Source organism: Chinchilla lanigera, unplaced genomic scaffold (assembly GCF_000276665.1).
Source record: "Chinchilla lanigera isolate Chin_1 unplaced genomic scaffold, ChiLan1.0 scaffold00016, whole genome shotgun sequence".
Taxonomy (NCBI): Eukaryota; Metazoa; Chordata; class Mammalia; order Rodentia; family Chinchillidae; genus Chinchilla; species Chinchilla lanigera.
The window spans coordinates 19,792,594-19,817,719 of NW_004955417.1; the positions used below are offsets into that span (position 1 = coordinate 19,792,594).

The 25,126-nt window shown below is 34.2% G+C and overlaps 1 protein-coding gene across 1 annotated transcript in view; it reads right to left on the reverse strand.

Moving 5' to 3' along the window:
• Positions 1 to 25,126, reverse strand: part of Csmd3 (CUB and Sushi multiple domains 3) — a 1,085,099-nt gene that overhangs the window by 751,902 nt on the left and 308,071 nt on the right. The window contains exon 5 of the mRNA XM_005381888.2: positions 21,857 to 22,064. Within this exon, the coding sequence (XP_005381945.1) occupies positions 21,857 to 22,064 (208 nt within the window). The remainder of the gene's footprint in view (positions 1 to 21,856; positions 22,065 to 25,126) is intronic.

Genomic DNA, 25,126 nt, shown 5'->3' on the forward strand with positions numbered 1-25,126 from the left:
GCCCCCTTCCTTTCTAATTTATACACATTTTATTTCTTTTTCTTGCCTAATTGCTCCTGCAGGGATTTCCAGTGGTATGCTGAGAAAAATAGTACTTGCCTCAGACATTAGGAGGAAAACTTCAGTTTTCCCATTGATCACGGTGTGAGCTGTGGGCCTTTAGTGTATAACCTTTATTGTGTTGAAGTAAGTTTTTGTGTATCTACTTCACCGATCCTTTTTGAGATATGAATAGATGGCTCCTCATTTCCTTTGCTCTCATCTACTGTATTGCAGTTTCACTCATGGTTCCTATCAACTAGTCTCGCTTACATTTGACTTTATCCTTTGGAAACCAAGTATTTAAATAATTAAATGTTATTTCCTCAAATCTTATTCCTGTATTCTCCATTTGCTTTAGAATCAGGGAACTTAATACATGGGCATGGATTCTTGTTCTTATCACCACTCCCAGGGGCTAATTCTCAAAGATTCTGAGCTTGTATTCTGTTCCACCTTCTGCATCCTAACTCAACAGCTGCAATAATCCTTTCCATTTTAACTCCATCTTACTTACATTTTAAATTATTTAGTCCTTCTCCCCAGTTAAACTTCAGAGTAAAAATGAAACATACTAGTAAGACATGCAAAACTCTTCATACTCACATAATCTCTTTTTAATTTTCCTTATTTCTGAAACAAAAAGCACACTATTATATATTCATATGAATATTCATAAGAATATTATATATTCTGTAGGTTCACAAAATGCAGCATGGTATTTAATATCCTAGTGTTTTTAGGATTGCTCTTTCTGGTGATTGACACTTCATAGTTCTAATTTCTGTTCATCTTGGAAGTAGTTGCCCTGACTTCCTTTTTTTTTTTTTTTTTTTTTTTTTTGCAGAATAGCTTTTTAGAGGATTTTTGAAGAATATAAATAAGCTAGGTATTTGGAGAAAATGCTTTCCCTAAATGAAAGTATCCATGTCCTCATATGCTTGGAAAACAGAGACAGTATTTCATTCCAGGGAACTAGACAGGTAGTTCTCACTGTTTGGTACAGATCAGTATTTCGCTCCTGAACCTGCTGCACTTGGAGGTGTCAGTTGGTTGTCCTCATCACACCCTATAAAGCGAGGGTGAGGAACACTGATACTTATGTGATGCTTATCCTGCTAGCTACCCCATTGTTAATAAAGGCCCTCTTCTTCCACTTAGGTGTCTCATAACTTCTCTACATGTTTGAAAATGTGGCAGGCTCACTTGCTAGTTGACAGTGAGGATATAATCTGTAAGTCCTCAGCTCTCAACAGTGTCCTCCTTTGGGTATAATGCCTAATTTTAGTTCCTACGTTATCCAGTCTTGTCACCCTAATTAATTATAAGCCGTGTTCTAAGACTTAGCTCAAACGTACTCACACTGTGATATTCACCCTGAGTCCTTGATCCAGCATCCTCTTTTTATATTGCTCCAGGAAATATTTTACACACATATCTAGGATCCGGTCCTGGAACTATATGTTTATAGATTTGTCCTTTTTACACTGAGGTCTTCTTGGTCAGTAGTGTGCTTATATTTATTACAGACTATATTATTATCTCTTTAAGAAATTATCAGCACATTTTGCTACTTGTACTGTATTCATGATGTGACTTAAAGAACACACACATAGAATATCATTCTATGGACCGGTCGTCATCTATCTCTTCTTTCATATTTGAATCAACACCTTATTCTCACTGTTGCTGTAAAATTATAATGCATTATTAATTCCATCTTCTTAAGCAAGTTGCCTGTAATTATAATTGTCTTTCTAAAACAGAAAGTGCAACAGCTGCACCTACTTTGAAAATGGATCCTTGGAGAATACAATTAAGTTATTTCAGTTTAGAAACTGAATATTATCAAGAGCTATGGGATGTATAACCTTAAGGCAGACCTTTTGCCCAGGATTTTAATAGCATGTCATTTGCAGAAACCTAGATAACTTGAAAATTAGAATGCAAATTTTTTGTGTGTTCCAGTCAGAGTTTTAATAAATGAAATCCTGTTATATAATCACACATGCTATAGTTATTTAGAACATTTGGTAGATAACAGAGCTAAAGAGACTAAAACCATATGTTTACTACCTTTGTGATACTATATAACTATATTTATTTTGTTTTGGAGCTATAGAGTTCATGAATAACCTGCAACTAATACTGCAAAAGTGTGCTTTTTAAATCACAAACTTAGTAAAGAAATAATCCCATTAGACATTTATACACTCTCTAGAAAAGTCAACTACAAACTCAGAAGTTATTTTGCAGATCATACCTTCGTATCTAAAAATGCAATTATTTTGTAATTGAGAATTATCATTAGGGAGAATAAAAATATTGTTTAATGCTATATTAGCATATTTGAAAAACTATGTTAAAATAGTGTCTTCAACATTTACTAAATGGCCTACATTTCAATGGCTGAAATGATAAATTGCAGCTAAATAATATATGTTCTATTAAGTAGTGTTTTTAAGCAAAATGCTTACTATTTGATTTTTTATTTGGTGAACATATTATTTGATGTAAGTCATGGTTGGGAAGTAATAATGTGATTATCAATAAAAATAGAAACCTGACATTAAAGAAGATATTTTAATAATAATTTAAAAGAGTCACTATTGACTTCAGGAATCCATTATCGTCAATAATCAGTCCTTTACCCTCTGTATATGTTTTTCAAAGAAAGGATCATACTACCTCACAAGCAATCATCTACTCCCTGCAAAACCTTTAATCATGTTAAATGTCAGCTTATCCTAATCAAACTCTTACCCTTTACATCTGTCAACCTTAGTTTTTGCATGTACTCAAACACGCTAAGTAGAATTCCTCTTACACTAGTCGAATTCACAAACTGATTATAATATTGCTTTGACCCTTTATTATTTTTATTCTCAACTAATTTAACTAAAAAAAATTAAAGATAGAAGGAATAGGAATAATATCCAGAAAAACAACACTAAAAATTGTTTTCTTTTTCTTTTAGAGACAGTTTTGCAATCATAAAGTTTACACTTCTAAAAATTAAATCTCTAAAAGCACAAAAAATGGGAGAAAGATTAAACCTAGAAGTTAAGTAATTCGCTTAGCTTTACAACATGCATATATGTATTTTATCTTCCTTATTCTATTTTTTGTTTGTTTGTTCTCTTTTTCTAAGACAGAGTCTCCCATGCAGTTTAGGCTAACCTTGAACTCAATATGTAGACCAGACTTGCCTTGAACTCATGGCAATCCTTCTGCCTCAGCCTCCCAAGTGCTGGGATTGTAGGCATGCTCCACCATGCCTGGCTATCTTTCTTATTTTATGTGACTTTCTATAAGTAAAAGTTAAGCAAACTTCATCTTATTAAAGTATATCCTTAGTTACAAATATGACTATATTCCAAAGGAAAGTATAATAATAGAACAATAAAATATGGCTGTAATAATGTTTTACTAATATGGGGACAGTTAAGAAAAAAATTACATCTACAATACTTGGAAGCACAAATATGTCAATTTTCAAAAAAAATTTTGCTAATCACTTTTTTATTATTTTTATTAGTGCATGTTTGCAATACATGCCGATTATGGTTATCACGGGGCGTTTGGACGTGTACCTCACACATCTGCATTCTTGCTTTGGCTTCTTCCCTTCCTTCCCTATTCCCTCTAACTCTTAATCCTCTTCCCAAATGAAGAAGTTGTATTTCCACTTTTTTTCTTCAATTCTCTCTTTTTAACCTTTTTCCCCTTTTTTCCCTCTCCTCTTCATTTCTGTTTTCCTTCCCATTTCAAAGATATCTCTCTACTTCCTATTACTAAACCTTGTACTACTAGTCCCAATCCATTATTTTGTTCTTTATATTTCAGGTTTCTCATATAAGAGAAGCCATGTGATAGTATAATTCAGCTCACAGGTCAATATTTTTACAAAACCAAGAAATGGATTTAAGACCTGATTACAATACACATCAAATTTCAAAATATCAGTGATGGAGATGCTTAAGGGGTGTTAGGGAAAGGAGTAGAAGTTACGACTATGGCTAGAAGCATAGTACCTGGAATTCTTACGGTATAACTGTTCTTCCAGGCTGGTGGCAGTCATACATATACACGTGTGATAAACTTACAGAGAACGAAATGAACAAACATGCACACATGGGTATGAAAATAGGCAAGCAAAATACACTCACAGATAGATGTTAAAGTAGGGAAGTCAGTGTAAGTTTGATGGATTCTAGTAAAATCGATTCCCTGGTTGTGATATCACTTGCTACTTATCAAGGAAATTGGGTGAATAGTTTACAGGATCTCTCCATTATTTCCTATGACTAAACATGGGTCTGTAATTATTTTAAAATAAAAAGTACAGCAGTTATAAAAAGCACAAAAGTATTCTAAAGGCCAAAATATTAAAATAAAGTAAAATTACAATAACTGGTTCTAGTAAGAGTGCTATGCTTATTTCTGAACCAAAATCTGTTTAGTACGTGTTTAAAAGATCCAAGGGACCTTGAACCTTCTTGAGGAAAGAAAAAATTATTTTAAAAGCCAGAACTCCAAGAATATGGAAGGTTACCTCCAATAAAGACCATCTTGATGAAAGTTTCACAACTCCTTCTATCCTGCAGTAACAGGAGGAAGGGGAAACCTAGGTTAAATTAATGACTGTAGATTTGCAGGTGCTTTGGCAGGGCTGTGGAAGGGAACATTGGTTTGAAACCGATTAGTTTGTGTGAATGTGATCACGAGGTTAGGGTTCTCCTAAAAATCTTCAAAATATCTTTGCTATTCTTATCTTTTTTTAGGCTTGAAAAGGGAGTAGGGAGATTAGGTAAGTTTAGGGAACATAGATCTTACAAAAATGACGAAGCTGTGATATGTATGTATACCAATTCCCCAAGTAGATTGTAATTATTATGTACTATAAACATATACTAATAAAAAATAAAATTTTAAAAACCTTGTACTACTAGTCCCAGACAAACATTTCTTAAATGGCTAACATATCCATGTGCAGAGTTGGGCGGAAATCTGACCCATGTGTTAAGGTAGTCAAGGGGACAGATACAATAAGACAACGAAGTATTTCTCCCTGCTTTAGTCATCTATTGGACACTGTCCATGTCTCACTAAAGACTGAGCATTCTTAGCAAATTAGACTTTAAATTCTTGAAAAGTAACAGAGGTTACTATTCTCATCATGACCCATAATTTAGAAGTGTCACCTACAGCAAAACTGGTAGGAGAGTAAAAATACATTGTTTAGTTGATGACCTTTAAAATTAGTTGCTTTTAAAAGTAAACTAAAACCAAATAAAGTTAGAGAATTATCTTAGCAAAGTTAGGTCCAACTAACTTTATTCCCTGCCCAGGCAGGATACTGTTTACAGTTGCACAAACTGTGCAATGTACAGTACTCCAGAGTGCCATGTACATAGACCATGATGTATTTCAAGCCCCCCTAGGGCTGCCCTATCTCCTGTCCTGCTGTACTTTCATGGTCCTGAGGTGTGGAGAACATATTCCTCCCACCCCCTGCTGCATACATCCAATTAAGACAAATTAGAACTCAAGTACAAAAATTAAGTATTCCCTTATGATACCAGTCCTTCATGAATATCTGAAGTCATACCTATAACTAATGTGTTTCTGTAAACAACTTCAGTTTACTAAATTAAGCATGAAGCCCTTTGGGTGCCCTAAAATACTCTCAAATTTAAAAAAAAAAATAGAACATAATATGAAAGCTCATCCTATCTTTCATTAAAATACAGGAGTTTAAAACAAATCTTCTCATGACATTTTTAGCCTTTTCTCAGTCATTTTGCCCTTGCCAAAATTTGAGGGGTTTAAGAGCTTTATTGGTGGTTTATTTATGAACACTATGTTTATTTTTAACAAAGGTGAGTATCTTCCTCATAAAGTCAATTTTTCCTCTCTGAGGAAAAGTAATTTGAAAATATTGTGAGTTAACAAAAAGCATTGCATCATTTTCATATTCTATTCACAGAGTAACCAGTAAATAGAATCCTGCTAAGAATCCCATCTACATGTAAATGGCACCAAGAACAGTCCTGAGTGGTGACCTCCAAAAACAGCAAGGCTCTACATGCAGGAAACCCAGCCAAGGGGCCCAGACCAGAGCAGACTAGGATGACTGAGGCACTTTGTGAAACATCTAACATTACTAAAGCAAAGCCTATCAGAAAGAGTTTTGTTACACAGTGAAAATATTTTTCACTGAGAAGGAAAATTCTACAGTAGACAAAGACCATTATTACTACTCTTTAGCAATCCCAGTTTGGGGGAAGGTGGGAGTAAGCACACGTAAATGCAACATTTGCCATTCATTTTTTCTTAAATATTTATGAACCTTAAGTATCCTAAATCATCCTTGAAAATCAAATGCAGAAATCTTCCTTCATCCACTATTATTTTCAGTTATGGCAGTCAATTGTGTCTGAAAATATTAAATGCAAAGTTCTAGACATAAATAAGTCAAAAAATTTAACTATTGCTACAGTATATTATAATTCATTTACATTATTTTTGTTATTAATCTTTACAACACCTACTTCATTAATTAAACTCCATCATAGATATGTTTGTGCAGCTGCTCCTTAGTTTCACAGGGAATTAGTTCTAAGACCCACAGACCACAATTCTTGCAGATGCTGAAGGCCCTTCTCAAAAATGTTAAATTATTTGCATGTGACATGTACACGTTTTCCCGTGCACTACACATTACCTGTAGATCACTTACAATACCCACTGCGTGCTGTGTAAATGCTTGTTATACTGCATTATTGATGGAATAAAGACAAGAATCTAGTCTGCTCATTTCTAGTACTGTGATGTAATGTGTATGTTTTCAAATATTTTCACTCTGAGGTTCGTTGAATCTGAAAACAGAGAACTTATGCATAAGAGGATCAAGAGTTGGGGAAAAAAATCTTGTATCAGGCTCAGTGTAGGGGATGGTGGCTCTTAGCATATCATTTTAAGATAGAATAATTCTATTCTTAATGCAAGCCTCAAAATGTGTCTTGAGAAACATCCCAGAGGGTTTGTAAAGCATTAACTTTGCAGTCCTGACTTAGCTCTGGAATGCTTCTCCAAAGACAAAGAACACCAGGACCTTGATAACTACCTATGACCTTGCCTGGGTTGTTTCATACTTTCCCTGACCCTAGATAAACGTAGTAACCATAAAAGCAATGTATGGTTATCTAAAGGGGGACATATAGAACAGAGTACAGAAAGTATATGTCATTGTGGTTGAGCTCATGACCCGAGCCTGACCAGGTTACATGGCACAAGGAAAACAAAATGTGGCCAGGGATTCAACATTCCAACCTGCTACCATGGAAACCAAAAATATATATAACCTGGGAACAAAGGCAGGGCCATGCCCACTTCCCTAACTTGCAAGTCGGGATGAGAGGTGACTGGTCTAAATTAAAACTTTGTCTATTCTCATAAAGTTCTTTGGTCTCTTGCAGAATACAGCCCAAATTTTGGCATAACATCAGTACAGTACAGGAAAAAATATTGTATAATAGGGTTCAGTGCTGTCTGTTTTAAAGAATCTACTGGGAGATTTGGAAGATATCCTCCAAAGATAAGAAGTACTACCGTAATGATGCTGTATAGATGACTGAGATATGCAAATAACTTGAATTTTCTCAGAGTAAGTATCATTATCCAAAGCACAATGAGAAAGGGGGAATATTCCTAGTATATACTAAGATTAACAAACAGGAAATTCTTATATTAATATAAGTTTACATTTGCATTTCCAGCACAAGCAATTCTATTCCACAAGTGCACTTACTGATAATATTAGACAAGGGCCAGGAGATTTATCCCTAGTATCACACTCTGCTGATTTTTCCAATGCAGTCATTTTCATTTAGTTTTCTTCTTATGTAGAGATAATACTATGTACAGACCACTACTGAAATTTACATTCCTACAAAAGCTGAATTTAAACTAGCACAGAATGTTTTAAGTAATTTGTTTCTTTGGTAGAAAAAGAGACCATTACTGACACCCTAATTTTGGTACATATAGACTAAGACAAATTATATGGATAGGATATAGTTAAAGAATAGCATGCTGCAAGAATAAAATTCAATTTTATTTATAAATGGTAGCTCCTTAGATTACTTTGTATTTCTTATTTAAAGAGGAAATGCCCAATAAAATAAAGTTTCAAAACAGGTTAATAGGACAGTTATAATAATTAATACATTGTGTACTGTTGTCTTCATAGTAGTTTTTCAGAGTACAAGATAAAGGCATGATACCTTGTCCAAACAATAGTCTGGGGATGTAGGTCAGTGGTAGAGTCCATGCATAGCAAACTCAAATATTTGATTGTTAATATTCAAAGATGCTTTGTCATTCAATACTAATATTTGGAGTCCTTTGAGATGTTTAACATAACTGCTTCAGCTCTAATTTCCTGACTCTGATCACTTGAGACAAGATACTCTTATTCATGTACACTGCGATGCTGACACATAGTAGTTATCTTGTAAACCATACAGATGAGTTCTTCAAGTGTCTTCAACTATATTTCTTTACTGTATGGCAATAAGGATCCTTGGTGTTTGATTTTTTTCCCTACATTCTACTGCCTCAAAGCAGAGATGCTGCTTTTCTGGGTTTGCACATTTTCTGCCTTTTATTTTGGAATTGGCTCTCTTCTTCCAAGGACATGTCTTCTGAGTCTCTTTCTTTAGCTTGTAACATGGTCTCTGGTACATGCTGAGTGATGTTTGCCTGTTAGATGGACTTCTGCTTTCTTAAATAAAAGTACTTGTTAGCCACTCAACTACACACAGGGGAGACTGAATTAAAATCACACGGTGATAGCTAATTAAATCGTATTTGCCTTTGCAGACAGATTAATGTTCAGAAAAATGTTTTCAATAATTTGAAAATGGCATCAAAATAAACTACACCTGGAATGCACTTAGTAATGTAGAGCCATCAACTTTTGTGATTTCACAAATATTTATTCTGCAAGTGTTACATTCCAAACATGGTGCTAAGCACAGAAAATATATGTATGGATGATTGTATTTGTGTTTGTGTTTGAGAAACTCACCATGTAACAAAAAGACAGACAAAACTTCCTGGTGCAGTGGGATAAGTACTACAGTACAGGTGTGTGGGACAAGTACCATGGAGACCTAGATAAGGAAGTTGTTATTTCTGCAGGCATAAGAAGATGTCACACTACTGAGTATTGCTATTATAAAGAACAACTGATCAAGGAAAAAAGTGCATGTTTATTCATCACATTTACAGAAGAGCTAGTCAGTAAGCATAATTTCAAGTTAAACAAACCGAATTTGAAAAGTAGATAATCCAGATTATATATTTTCTTTAGTTCTAATTGAGATTCAGCACAATAAAAATAGATAATCATATTTTACTTTAATAGTGTTTAGGTTATCAAGTAAAACTCTAATGCATGAAACTTTCATATTAAAACTTTCAACAAACTTTCAAGTATGTCACAGTTGTTCTTTTTAATATGACTTTTACTGAAAAATTTAATTTTTCTGTCCCCATAAGTCAAACTATAATTCTGTTATTGCCCAGTGATAAAAAATGAGTAAAGTCTTCTATTATACTTTCCAATTCTTTACTCTTAGAATTGGAAAATTTAAATTCCATCTCTTTCACATTCATCTGATGTAAGTAATACAGAAACACAAGTAACAATGTCATACTTTATTGCATATTTGAATCTTTGAGCAATATTTTAGTCTATAAAATTTCCTTTTAAGTATACTCTGAAAATCAAACTACTGAAATTAGTTTCATCTATGAACTTCTTAGGGCTGTTGTAACAAAATACAACAAACTGAATGGATTTAAAAAACAATTTAATTTGCTTATACAACAGTTGCAGATTTCTTAAGTTTCAAACTAATGTATCAAGGTTGGGGATATAGCTCAATGGAACAAACATCTGCCTGGTAAGTGCAAGGTCCTGAGTTTGATTTGTTGTACAAGAAAAAAAAAAAAAAAAGAGTTACAAACTAACATATCAACAGGGTCACATTCTCTCTGATGGCTCCAGGAACAAATCCTTGTTTAATTCTACTAGACTCTGGTATGCTTTCTGCTTTCCATTGAATTGAAAAATTAATGTAAGTTTGTAAAGGCCTTTCTACTATTCAATGATTAAACAAAGAAATAAATCTAGAAACATAAATAAAGAAAGGAAAAAAAAATGAGAGAAATGCCTGCCTTTCCTAGTTACTGGAACTGTAGGCTACATAGAATATATCTGAGGTGTTGTGTGAATATATGTTGAACAGAAAATGAAAATTCAGGAAAAGTAAAAAAGCCATTTTAGTGGAAAGTGGTTTTGTAGCAGGATAAATGAATTGTATATTCACATAATTCCTTTTTCAATCAGAAGGATTTTCAAAAATATATTTTAAAGTTTAGCTCTTACGCTGCAGTTTGCATCAAAATGGTTCTACTTGAATTGGCTACTTATTTTTCATTGAGCAATCAAGGTACTTTGGGACAAATAAATGTACCTATAAAATTTCTCATGAACACAAAACTATGTATGAGGTAAGGGAATTGATGGAGTTTTATTTTCATGAAAATTATTGTGGTAAAGTAGATTACTTTCAAAAAGAATGATTAATTCTAGAATTCTAGTTTAACTTATGTCAATCAAAGAATTAAATTTTTCAAAAAAATCTTATTAGAAAGAACAACTTTGACTATTTAAAAGTTTGCTGAAAGTTTGAATCTAAAAGTTTTATGTGTTAGAGTTTTACATGATAACCTAAACATTATTGAAACTATTTTTGCTCATATTTTACATATTTTAAGTTTTGTAAGTAGCATTTGTGTCTTTTAGTACAGGTTCTCAGGAATAGATTTAACAGAAGAGAAGCTCCTGATTCTCCCACTGTCCAGTAGAGGCTGGAGAGGGGTGTGGCGTGGTCAAGAGCTATGCACAGCTCCCCCCACTTCCTTTGGCTTCTTCCACCAATGAGTAGGACAACTGGCCTTGGTGTCCTTAAGGGTTATTTAGCATTTAGCAATCATCTCCCCCAAGTTGCTCCATGTGAATACAGGCTGACTATTAGTCATGGTGCCCGAAACTCACTCTGCCACTTCAGATGCTGCTGCTGGCTCTTTACAGAAGGGGAGGTGAGTTGGCTAAGATCATAGAGGGAGATATCAGGACCCATAATTAACATCCCCACCCTCCCCAACCCTTGTTACCTACGATGAACATAGCTAGTCTCTGGACTGTCCCTGCTTTCAGCCCAGCCATTTTTTTCTCAGAGACATGAAAGCTGTCAGTCAGTTATCCCTCCTCCGTTGCACTGAAGTCCATGACAGATATGGCTATTCTGGAATCCTGTATCCACTTGTGCCAATCAAAGTCCTACGCTTTGAGCAATCAGCATTCCTGAACTTGAAGCAATCATGGGCCTGCCCTGGAACCAGTCACAAACTTGCAGCTACTATAAAACAGTACTTATCTCCATAACTATGAGGGCCTCCTCATGTGTACTGCCACCCCCCGATTGTAACACATGGCCTACTAAAATAAAGACTTGCTTTGTTTGTCCAGTAAACTTGTTTGATTTGTTTTTCAGATAGTGTGGGCTCAAAGGTTATATAAATGTACTCAGGAGTCTTTGTAGTGTGGACTGAGATATTGTCTCCAAAGAAAGAACAAAAAACATTAAGGACTGTTACCCTGGAAGAGTGTCAGATATCCACAAGAAATATATATGAGCAGCAGAGACCAGCATCCAGCAGAGTCTACCTACAGCTTCTGGCCATCAGCAAGTAGCGGAAAGGACCAGCAGCCAATTATGTCAACTGCTGGCATCATCCCGTAATAGGTGGTGTTAATTGGGAAAATCAGGACTACTACAAGAAGTGCCCTTTGCAAGTTTATCATTCCTATCTGTTTATTTATTTATTTTTTTTTGGTTTTTCTCCGGTACTGGGAACTGAACTCACGACCTTGCACTTGCCAGGCAGGCGCTTTTACCGCTGAGCTAAATCCCCAGCCCCTATCATTCCTATCTGAATTGAGAAAAAAAACCCACAATTGCTTTGCAACATAGATAAAATTTATAGATAAAAGTTAAAGTGCTTAGAAGGGTCAAAGTTCATTTGAAGCCCTTTACTTCCCTATCTAGGCTGTGCTCTACCAACATCTTCAGCTTTCTTTGCTATTAGGAAAATATCTCATGATTCACAAATGCTATTGTCTCTTTTGCTATATTTACATCTAAACTGTGGAGCCACTTTGTAGAAATATTATGCAAGTTCATGCAGTGTTGCTACTACAAACTCATGCTTAAAAATTTCAACTACACTTAGAACAATCTCCAGCATTCCTTTAGTTCTCCTTTTTTGAAGACAGCGTTTCACTGTGTAATTCAGGCTGGTCTTGAACTCACTAAGTATTACCCAGGCTGGCCTCAAACTCACAACAATCCTCCTGACCCAGCCTCCCCATTGCTGGGGTTACTGGTGTGTGCTACCACAACTGATTTTTATCTTTCTTTTTTATGCAGAAAAGATGTTTCAAATAAATTCCACTTTCCTAAAATAGGTTTCTATCATTTTCAGTAGACGACCTGCCTTTTTCCTTCAGGGAGAAAATGGAAATTCCTAGAAAGGATGTAGCCCCATTTCTACTCACTATGACTTATAAATTTAAATTAGATACATCCTCTTTCCTGGAAAAATACCCTGATCTTAGCAAAAAGGCTGAAAAGTGATTCTTTTGGAAAATCAAAAGGATGTTTTCTTTAAACAAAAACCAAGTCATAGGTCAATAAATTGCAAAAAATTAAGTAGGCTGAGCATGGAAAATCATGATTAAATTCAAAAACAAAAGAAGGAAGTAAACAAGAACGTTAAAGTTTAGAGAGTCTGAGTTGTAGCATCTGGCCAAGATTCACAAGAGAACTTCATTTTAGTACAGAGATGAGTAAGAGTTATAATGCTTACACATGAGGCCCACCTCACAGATCAGAACATATAAACCAGTGCTTAATAAGTATACAGGTAATGTGTATGGAAGTCAAGTATACTTTATTAAGATATGGAAAATGTTTCTAAATTTTAAAATTGTGATTATATATTATTCTATATCAAAGATATAAGGTATAATTTGTATGACTAATATTTCTACCTAGAAAACTAATATTTTGTATTGAAATGGAACTCTTCTGGATAGAAACCTTTGAAAATACATTTTACCATATTCAGCTAAGATTTACATTAATTCCAAACTACCCAATATGTATTTTTCCATGGATGAATAAGCTCTGTGTACACTGTGAGTTCTATTTGTTACACTGCCAAGTAGGTTTTCTTCAGAACAAAAACAAAATATTCAAAGATAATTAAAATGGTGGATTCATTGGGTATTTCCAACTATCAAGGAAAATTTCTAACTCGATCAAAATTAGACTTAGATATCAACAAAATCTATAGTGGAAAGTGTAGGTCATACTTAAAGAGATTAATTTTTACTGTGATATGTACATGTCAAACATGATATCATTAATATTTCTACTGACATATGCATATATAAAATCCTAGTTGTATACATAACACAATTAGTTTTGTGAAAAAGTACACTGGAACAGTTATTAAAAGATCAATTCTCATTTCTGATTCCCATATAATCATTGCACTCTGTTTACTTCTCCCTAAAAGAGGAATACTGAACATCAGAAATTTAATGATAACTTCTAGTTCTAATGTCTTATCATTTTATTACTACTCTATTGGACTCATATAAAAAGAGATAAACATAACAAAATAAGAGTAATTTAAATCCATAAAATCATAATAGATGTTTAATTAATTCATTTTAATTCTGTGAATAAGTAATAATTTTCAGAACTTTCACTTTCCTACATGTTTTAGTCTAGAAAATGTCAGAAGCAAGTAGTAAAGAAGAGTGTCTATTTGACAGAATTAGTGTTTGTGATATTTATTTTTGTATAATAAAAACTGTGAATGTTTCCCTTGCTGTGATTTATTCTACTTAGACTATTAGCTAATCTATTAACAGAATCTTTGCACTGTTCATTAAATAAATGTATACCAAATATATGTATGCATTACATAATTAACTTGATTAGTTTATTAGATCATGTTAATTTGTCCTTCAGATTTTTGAATAGTGAGAAACATTCCCATTCTTGAGAAATGCTCACAGGACAGTTATGTGGTAGACTTATAATTTAAAAAAAAATAAATTTATTGTTTTAATTTCCATAGCTATTCTAGTCCAGATGAAGTATGTATCATAATGATTTCATTTGTAGATTTCCTGAAGTGATGCATAAAGAATGTGAGACAATAAATTTGCACTGGGTATTTGGTAATCTTTATTTTAACAAACAACAGAAGTACTTGTGATGCATGTAGAAATAGAGCAATCATTGAGAAATATTCCTCAAGGTAGACACCTTAGCTCTGCATATAAATTATTGCATATGAATATATATATGTGTGGTAATTTGTGCATATATATGAAATATATAAAGTCATACATATATATCTGTGTATATTTCCACCTGTATGTGTATATAACATGTGTTTACACACATCTATGTATTCATATGTCACATAATGCTTTGGTCAGTGAGGCACCATAGGTATGACAGTCCTATAAATTATACTGCCTTGTATCATGGTAGCCTTCTTAGTTTGTGTGCAATCACTCTCTGGTGCTCAAAGAATGACAAAATAACCACATGATGAATTTTTCAGAATGTATCCCAATCATTAAGAAAGGCATGACTGTGTACACATGCATGCTTATATATCAGTGCAGACAAACAGGTAAGCCCACAGTATAGTATACAAAATGCTGGTGACTGCATCATATACATTCTTTTTAGAGGGACAGCAATAATAAAAACAGTGTCAGAAAATGCTAGCTATCTCCTAATATCTTTTCACCTTTTCTTCATGATAATAGAATTTTAGCTTGGCAATTAATAAGCATCTAAGGATTAATTTTCCCTGCATCTCATGAAGTCATGTGGTCATATAACTCAATTTTGACCAGTGGTCCCTAGGCAGTAGTAGGAAATGAAGCATACAATTGTAGAAAAATTGTTTCTGAGACAGCTGATGAGTGCCATTTCTTTTCCTATCACATTTATTCCCTTTTCTTCTTCTGAAATGTCCAGACTATAAACATAATATGATCTTAGGAAGAAGGCCACCCAAAAGTAGAACAATAATATAAAAGTATCCTCTGTGTTTGATAGCAGAACGGGAATGTAAATACTTTTATAACTCCATGATTTTTCTTTGAAAAACAAAATCTTGTATCTTACTTAAACCTCTTGTGTTTGTTTTTTTGTTTGTTTGTTTAAATTGTGTTTTATTCACAACTGAAACTAATCCCAACTGATACATGTTGCTTTCATCTATTTGAGTATAATCACTGAGGAAATATGTCATGAAAGCAGATTTTAAAATAGTATGCTTTTTATTAGGGACAAAAAACATTTATAAATTTTGCAGATCCATATAAAATACCTACAATGTCACTGTACAGTGCTAGACATTATGTACAACTTGAGATATGAACTCTTCATTAGAGATTCTGTTATTTTAGTAAAGATTTATACATAAATAGAAACAAAGTAACGGAGCAAATAATTAGTAAAGAAAAATTTCTTTCTTTTTTTTTTCTTTTTTTCGGTACAGGGAATCGAACTCACAACTTTGAGCTTGCAAGGCAGGCGCTGTGCCACTGTGCTAAATCCCCAGCCCCAGAAAAATTTTCTAAGTCTAAAAATCCTCAATGCTTTGGAATTTATGCAAATTCTAAAGTAGAGGAAACAGAAATAAGACAGAAGGAAAAAGCAAAAAAAAATCCAACATGAACCAAAAAGATGAAGGAAGAAAAACCACTGAGAAAAGTCTAATAAATTTAGTGAGCAAAAATAGTAGAAAAAGGTAGAAGAATTCTTCTCCACCAAAGCTAAAGCATGATAAAGACAAACTGATCAGTAAAGTCAAATGTCACAGATAAGTCAATTTAAATTTTAAGAACTAAGAGATCATTTTGGAATAGGTCCTTCTAGAGAAATGATAAGCCAAACTAAGTGATAGTAAAAATTGATGGTGTAGAAGAAAATTATGAAAATTGGGGGAATAGTGCTTCACTAGGTGAGAAAGTGTGCAAAAAAATGTATCACATATATTTTTTCTTAATTTGAATAACATTAATTTATTCTGATTTTCTGCTATATGCTCATAAACTGTGTTCACTTATATTCTGAGCTTAATATTGTGCTCATCTCCTTTATTTGGGTACGTTAGCTTGCTGTCCTGACCTTTCTACTTGAATTCCAACTCTATAGTCACTGAATCCAAAATAATCACCATCACAGGAGTCTTTAAACCTACTTGTGATATTCAGTCCCGGCCCCTTTTGATTCTACTCTTTGACAAGTAGCCTTTGTTCTTTTTGATTCTATTCTTGGAAAATTAGCCTTTTATTGTGGTTCCAGGTTAACTAAACTGGGTTAGGAAGGCAAATCTGGGGTAGAGCATTTTCCTTGTTTGTCATACTAACCTCGGGCAAAAACACTCCCAAATGGTCTTTTAATCTTCATTTCATTTATTTGCTTCACTATCTAGTTTGTGATTTTTTTTCCATCCTATCAGAAATAGATTTTTAAAGGGAAGTTTAATTTCACTTTTTCTGCTTCAAATCTATTCCCTTTTCGTATTATCAGTTTTTCATTTTCAATAGGTCAATCATATCGGAAGAAAGCCACATTTTAACTCTTCCAATTAACAAAAAATAAAAATAAAAATAAGTAAAGAGAAAGAAAGTTCTTGACCCCCTGCCTTGGGCCAGGGATGTAGCCCAGTAATAGAACGGCAAATGTGTGAGATCTCAGGTTCTATTCCCAGTACCAGAAAAAAAATTTTTTTTGGAAGTTATTTTCTACATTATTTGCTCATATCCTTATTTACTTTTCTCACAAAATTCCCTAAAGGATTCATTTAAATTAAATGTCTATGATATTTTCCTCCAATTCTCTCTTAATACAATTCTAAGCAAGCTGTCATCTCCAAGCAACTTTCAGGAGTGACTATGATCTCCACGTTACTTATTCCAGTGACCAGCCTGAGAACTTATTGTACTACTCATTGTTCACATTGGACTCAATCGAACAGCCTCTTGATTTGTTTTTTATTTTATTTTTTTCATTTGTCTTCCAGGACACCTTACCCTTGCCTGCCATTCTACCTCGCTCATTTCACTCATTCGCAATCTCGCTTACTGATTCATCCTAACTTTGCTGAAATGCCCAAGGACTCTCCCAACTGTTTCTCCTCATGAGATTTAATAATCTCTTGTCTTTGTAGACAAATAATGACTTCTACCTCCAAGTTTGCACATTTAGATCTGCAATACAGACCTTTGCCTCTGAACTCTGACTTGCATACCCATTTACCTCTTTGAAATCGTCACCAAGACATTTATTATCCAGCTCACACTTCACATGTACAAACTGAAGTTTTTGAGCATTCCTCCAAAATGCTTAATCAGAAGACGCCCCAGCTCTGTTTAATGCAAATTATATTTATTCAGCTTAGAGTTTTTCGTTTGTCTTCTTTGTCCCACTCCACATCTGAAATTCACATTATGACATTCAGTGAAATCCTGTCAACTCTATCTTGAAACTCTAGTGACTTCTTATAACCTCCACTGCTATTTCTTTATTTCAACAATCGTAAGTCCGAATTATTGCACATAATGTTTGTTATTTATTTATGTGGATAAACATAAATAAAACATTACCTAAATCCTAAATATTGCAAGTAACCTTTGTTATTTATTTATGTTGATAAACATGATTAGGTCTCTGGTACTTTAGTCATGAAGATAATTAAAACAATGCTGTCATGCAGCAGATATTGCTGTAAGTACTTCCTGAACAAGCATTGAATAACTACAGTTCCAGCAAGAATGCAAATTCAGTTTAAGAAAAAACCTTGGAAGAATATAATCCAACTCTGCATCCAAAGCTCTATAAACAAATCCTTTGACTCTGCCATTGCATGTAATCTGGTAATGCTGGACCATGCTAGAGTTAGTGGAGCCTTGAAGGTTACCAACCAGGAACTCAAAGTCTAGAGGGGTCATGTGACTCACTTATTGTCATCAATCAGCAAAGAGTCAAAACTGAAGCGAGATCACATGCATCTTTATTCTCTGTCATTTCTAATTTTATTAATGGCATCATCAAGGCTTACAGAGTTTTATTATCCACTCATAACTGTATGGATTCATTATCTTCCTGCTGGACTATACAGTGATTCTACTGACTTTTTGCAATAAAGAAAAACCTAATGATTTAGCACGTACAGCGTACAATTGAGGACGTAGCCAGTTGCCACTATGCTTTGCGGAGTAGTGCTACTGGGTTCGCTATTTCTGCTGACAAAGTCAAACACAGGGTAGATCAAACTTTTACCTCACTGAACTTCAGAGCCAAACCAGAATGATGGCAGTTAGTGGCAAGTTCCCCGTCCCTGAGTGAGAGCTCTCACATCAAAGAAACCATTGTTATTTTAATCAAAAGAACATGAATGTCTTCCTGTTCACATGTTTTCCTTTGAACTCTGTTATAAATTTAAAAAGCTCAATGAACAATGCAAACTTATGAGGAAGAATCTTGAATATAATGCCATCGGAAAGAAAATGTGTCATTTTGATTACCCTATCTTTAAAAAGTATGAGAAATGTAAAAGATTTAAAGAGTTAAGAGAGCCAGGATTAAATATCACAGCTTTAATTATTCACAGATGATTCTATACATCAATTCTGTAGCTAACATAATTTAAAAGAAAGGCCAGTTATAATATACAAGTGATTATGTAAAATATTGCTAATTTTTTGACACTATTCATTTGGTATTTTGAAAATTTAATATAGTTTAAGCATTTGTATGACTTTTTAAAAACATGCCGAATGACCTTATTATTGATTCCATATATAACAAAATTTTCACAAGTTTATCCAAACATTACCATTAATTTAAAACAACAATACAAAAATGAATTTCTCAATTTCTATTTTCTTTCTGAGGAAGAGGAATTAAATAGTGGTCCCACGTCATTTAAACAAAAAAGTAGAGAGAAAAAAATGTGGATCTGGAAAATGCATATTATTGTAGCAACTCATTTTGATAAAACAACATACAAATTGTCATGAATAATGGTTTTTTTTTGTTGTTGTTGTTTGTTTTTTTTTTTTCCGGTACCGGGAACCGAACTCATGACCTTGCGCTCGCCAGGCAGGCGCTTTGCCGCTGAGCTAAATCCCCAGCCCCATGAATAATGTTTTAATGTGAAATAAGAACATGATTATCTGAATGTAAATAGGGATATTATGATCCTCAAAGTAAAAATGTGAAATTTGTTTTTTAGAGCTCAGTGGTGGGAAAGGAACTGGTACTACAAAGTAGTGTTTCTGATTTTTTCATTAAATGGACAATTCAAATATATTGCATGTTTGAAAGTGATTTTATTGGAAAATTCACGATATAATTTTATACTATACCTTGATATATGCTAAATAGGAAACACTGCATAAAGAGCAATTTCTAAAATAGTTTTAATATATTCTAATGTTTTAAACTAAGTTTCTTCTGGGTTTCATCAAACTGTGGTATAAAAATGATGACAATAGGTAAAATAACTGAATGCAGAGGGTCTGAAGGTAGAAAGGAAAAAACATAGGTAGATTTAAGTACGTTAGCGTTGTCCAACTTTAAAGTAGGGTTTACAAGGATAAAAATAGTTAATATGTTACTTGCAGCCCACCAACTGTGGCATTTTTTAAACATTTACCTCTTTTTCTTTGACTAGCAGCCCACAATGGTGTCTACTTCCTCTTGTCATTGTTCTTTCTTTGTCCCTGTGATAGTTTATTCCACAGAGCTTTCTTCTGCCTCCCTCAGTGCACTTTCCATCTTTGCAAGGTCATTCTTCCAACCCTAACATTATATGTTACTGATCCTCAGGTTCAGTACAGTACCCCTTCCCTTCTCATTCTATTGTGTCTTTATCAGGCTAAATTTTTTGATCTCTGGTTCTTCAGTTTCCATTAATATCAACTATGTATCATTATCATGTTTTTAATTTATGGCTCTAAATCATATAGGATTATTTGTTATATAGCTTTAACAGCAACTTGCAAAAAAAAATCAACTAAATATCAAGAAATATCAACTAAATTGAATTAAATATCAAGAAATATCAACTAAATTTAAATGTTTATTCATAGCATTGCCATTCCAAACTTAATCTTCTTTCAATATTTCCAACTCACTATCACTGTTGTCTTTTGCATTTGTTCAGGTTTAAAAACCAGGTTTTATTTTACTACTGTTTTATCAGTCTCCAATTCATTACAAAGTCTTTTTGATTATATCTCCTCTCTATTTCCCTCAGCTTATTCTACTTCCTTTTCTCATTAATAAGACCCTAATCCAAGCAACTATGATCTTTTCTTGAATTACTGTAATCACCTCTTAAGTGATTTTCTCTACAGTTAATCAAGCCCCACTTTGTATCAATGTCTATACTTACAGAAGAATAATCATTCAAAAATTCAAATTTCTTCATGTAACTGTTTTGTAGAAATTGGCACTGTTGCTGAGCATAGTGGCACACTCCTGTGTTCCCAGCAATTGGGAGGCTGAGGCAGGAGAGTCATTGGGAGTTTGAGACCTGCCTGGGTTACAAAGTGAGCTCAGGGCCAGCCTGAACTGCATAGCCAGACCCTGACTCAAAAAGACAAAAAAAAGAAATTCCCACTGTTCTTGGATAAGCTTTCCATGACTTAAAAGATCCTTCCTTGTCTAATGTTTACCCATTTTTTCACTTCAACAATGGAATCATTCTTTCTATCCAATACCAACTCATAACCTGATCAATGGTATCAGTAAATACTGTATGACTTAAAATAAAATAAAGAAACACTTTATTTAAAAATATATACCAAAAACTATCAGTTGCCACCATCTAATTTTTGCCATCATATAATGGGATAAGTAAATTTTCTATCTATGCAAGCAAAGAGTAATTTGCTTTAAAGACTCTGCGTAACTATAAATAAAAAATAGAAAAACATTTATTTCCTTAAATTGTGATAGGAGCATAAATTGCTTTTCACTGATGAGTGAATTACTTTCTAACTGATGGGGTGATAGAGGAATACTGCTGATCCATACTTCAAATTTACAAACCTTTATTTTACTATGTTGGTCTGCAATAATATCTCTGAGCTCTGACAACTTTCGCCCTGTAACTTTCCTGTAAGATGTTTTAATATCCAAATTTTTAGCATAATCTTCAGTGTTACTACCAGTATCTTTTAGAAAAAAACTTTTAAAAGAATATAATCCAACTCTACATCCAAAGCTCTGTAAATACAGCCTTTGACCCTACCATTACACCTAAGCTGATAATACTGAACAGTGTTGGAATTAGTGGAGCCTTGAAGGTTACCAACCGGGAGCTCAAAATCTAGAGGGGTCATGTGACTCACATTGTCATTAATCAACAAACAGTCAAAGCTCAAGTGAGATCACAGGCATCTTTATTCTGTGTCATTTTTAATTCATTAATGGCATCATCAAGTCTCACCGTTTTGTTATCCACTAGGAACTGTATGGATTCATTGTCTTTCTGCTGGATTATACAATGATTCTACTGACTTTTTGAAATACACATCAATGCTAGGTACATAAAAATTACTTACCATATTGTGGGTGGCTCAGAACCTTCTATTTCTAAGTAATCATACTTTTCTTCCATTTGGAAATCAGTAAATATGAGTGAGATTGTGTCTCCAGGCTCTGCCACAATGGTCCAAGTGCAGTCTGCATTGTTATGGTACTCGTTAGGAAAACTTGGGCTGGATATGATGCCGCTGGACCCTCTTACTGTTCCTCCGCAGGCGTCTTCCGCTGTCAAAAACAATAACAAAAACTTCAGTTTTAAGTTATAATAGGAAATTCGATTAAGGCAGCTCAACATTTTGGATAAAAATAACAGTCCAAGTGTCTTGATATTTGATGAACAGATTAAACGCGTCTATGAAGAAATTTGTAATCATGTACATCAATATAAACTCTATATTAACAATTTTCTTGCCATTGGGTGAAATAGCAATAACCATAACTAAACAGCTACACTCCACTTTAGGTCTCAGGATAATAGGATGCAAATGTTCTTGCCATTTTTAAGTAAGGTGAATAAAATAATTTTTTTTTTAATTGCTGTGATGGGAAGCTTGTCATTATTTTGTGACAGTTTGCTGATGGCAGAATTTTTATTTTTTAGAGGAAATATATACAAAATAAAGACAAGATTTAAGAGAGAATGTATGATAGTTTGTCAGTACTTTTTTTAATTAAGTAAAATATTTATGGGAATGCAATTCAAATTGAACTGTGCAGTATACTGTTATGGTTAAAGCGCACTGGCAGCTTGGTTGATTTGAGAGATATCGAGGGATTAGGAAAACACACACTTGGTTGTGTCTGAGTGGCTTCGGGAGCCTGACCCAGGGCACCACATCTGGCCTCAAGCCCCTTCCTCTTAGATTCTTCCTCTACTTTTCCCTCTGCCGTGATATATACCACTCCCCTCTGCCTTGGCCTTTCGCCATGAGGGTGCAGCCTTGAAGCCAGCTAACCAAGCCCTGAAATCTGTGAAAGCTGAGCAAAAAGAAACCCTTCCTCCTTTCAGTTGTTTATGTCAGGTATTTAGTCACAGTGATGGAAAAGCTAATACTCGTATTTTAACTAAAGAGAGTATGTTGACTGATATAGTTTCAGGATTAGATTCTCCAGAACTCTCCATCATAAAATGTTATGTATTTTACTAAGCATTCATATGATATAAGTATATATATAGTAGTATATAAAATTCTTCAACTACCCTTGCATTTGGACCCTCACTTCTGATTTTCCAAATAAGGCTCTTAAATTCTGCTCTAGCCTACTGTTGATTGAGAGTGTGTATCTCAGAGACTTGCAGTAGCAGCAGAGTTAAATGTTACTATAGAAGAAAAGACTCCTGCCTCCTGAAGGATGGAACCTAAAACATTTGACTTACTTAACATTCTCCAGGCTATCAAGTTAATATATACAGGTTTCTTTGTGCAATAAATTATATCATGATTTGTGTTGTTTTCTTGACCTACTCAGGGAATTCCTTCGGTTCAGAGTAGCATGAGGGAAAAATCTGTCTCCATAACAACAAATTATTGCTTGATGTGATAAATAACTTCAGAGCCTTAATAAATACAGAAAGGGAACATCTTTCTATTTAACTTCATGATGAGTAGGGAGTAGTATAATGCTTTTTATTCAAGATAAATTTATTACTCTGTTGTGTGAATCAAGCTGCATTAACTTTTCTCTGCTTTACTCTTTACTCATTTAACTCTATAAATTGAAAACACGAATGCATTTCTTTTAAAATATATTTAAATTTTATCACATTATTATAAATGCACCATTATTATTCTTATTGCTTTCCCTGTTTGCTAAGTTTGTTACATAACTACAATGAGCTATGGTAGTGGTGTGTAAACCATGTAGCATATTACAGCTGTCTCCTTGCTAGAGCACACACCTCTGTCAGGATCTTAACCTTCCTGTAGTCCTGTCCTGCCACTCCCTATCCCCAACCACAAATTACTCCACTCCTGGCCTCCTCAGAACCAACACTGAGGTCAAATTCTCCGTTGGATATAAAATATTACACTATAACAGACTCACAGTGTAAGTGCTGCACAACCTATTTAAACCAGTGCTATGCGAGATTTACTCTCCCATCTCTGGAATAAGCATATAATATTTTGCTTCATACTCAGCTTTAAAGAAAAACTTCCTCTAATTTAGCGAGTGTACTTTAAGTATTCCCATCACAAAAAAAAGCATATGAGTAAATGTATGTTAGTTTGTGTAATTTAACCATTTTACAAAGTACAGATACACTCATATGTTGCCTAATGATGACATATTTTGAGAAATTGGGATTTCCTCATTTTGTGACCATGATACAGTTCCATAAATTCAGTCGACTGTGACACGATTAGCAGTTTAACCAAATATCACCACCAATGTATACACATCTCTCACTTGTGCAGAAGGACATTCTATAGTTTACCTTTCAATGTATTACCTGTGTGGGACTTTGAGCCTGACCAAGTCATAGGATTGGTTCTGGAGGAAGTCTAGCAAAAGCATTAGTGTAAAAGGAAATGACAGCAGGCCCTGTGTCCCTGTGGAAAGCCCCTGGGACAACGCTAGATGCTTTGCTGAGATGTGCCCGAAGGAATGACAACATGATGGCTAACTAAGTCAAGTCTCATTCCTGTGATAATTAAACTGTATTGTTTGGGGCTGGGGATTTAGCTCAGCAGCACAGTGCCTGCCTGGCAAGCGCAAGGTCGTGAGTTTGATTACCGGTACTGGAAAAAAAAAAAAAAAACCCAAAACAAAAATAAAAAACTAAACTGTACTGTCCTCACTAATCCTTTAAATGATTCTTCCCATATCCCCTGTTGCTGCTTTTTATTTATTTCCCAATAAAAGGCTAAAGAAGATTGTAATCCAGGCTTCAATCCTAGAGGCTGCAGCCCGCTGATCCCATAATTTTGCCTCTCGTTTTTCTTTTCATCTGCGGCGCCTCATTCTCGGGACCTGTTACCCCAGACAGAAACTAACTTTACGCTGACAGTCACTGACTAACATTGCTATACAGTGCATGTCTGTGTTTTAAAACATGAAATTATGATTGCCAGTTTTTTAAAAAGTCCATTATTTTAAAAGCTCAGTTCATCAATTATTATATCTAGCTCTGGGGATTCACAGTGAAATCAGCTTCGTGTTGGGTTTGCTTTTTGCTCCTCCTTCCCTGGGCTTGTGACAGAAAGGCCAGAGGTGAGAGCATAGCAGTGGGATCTTTCCTGTTTTTTTGTGCTAAAATTTGTGTTTATCCTTTCTTTCTCAAGGAG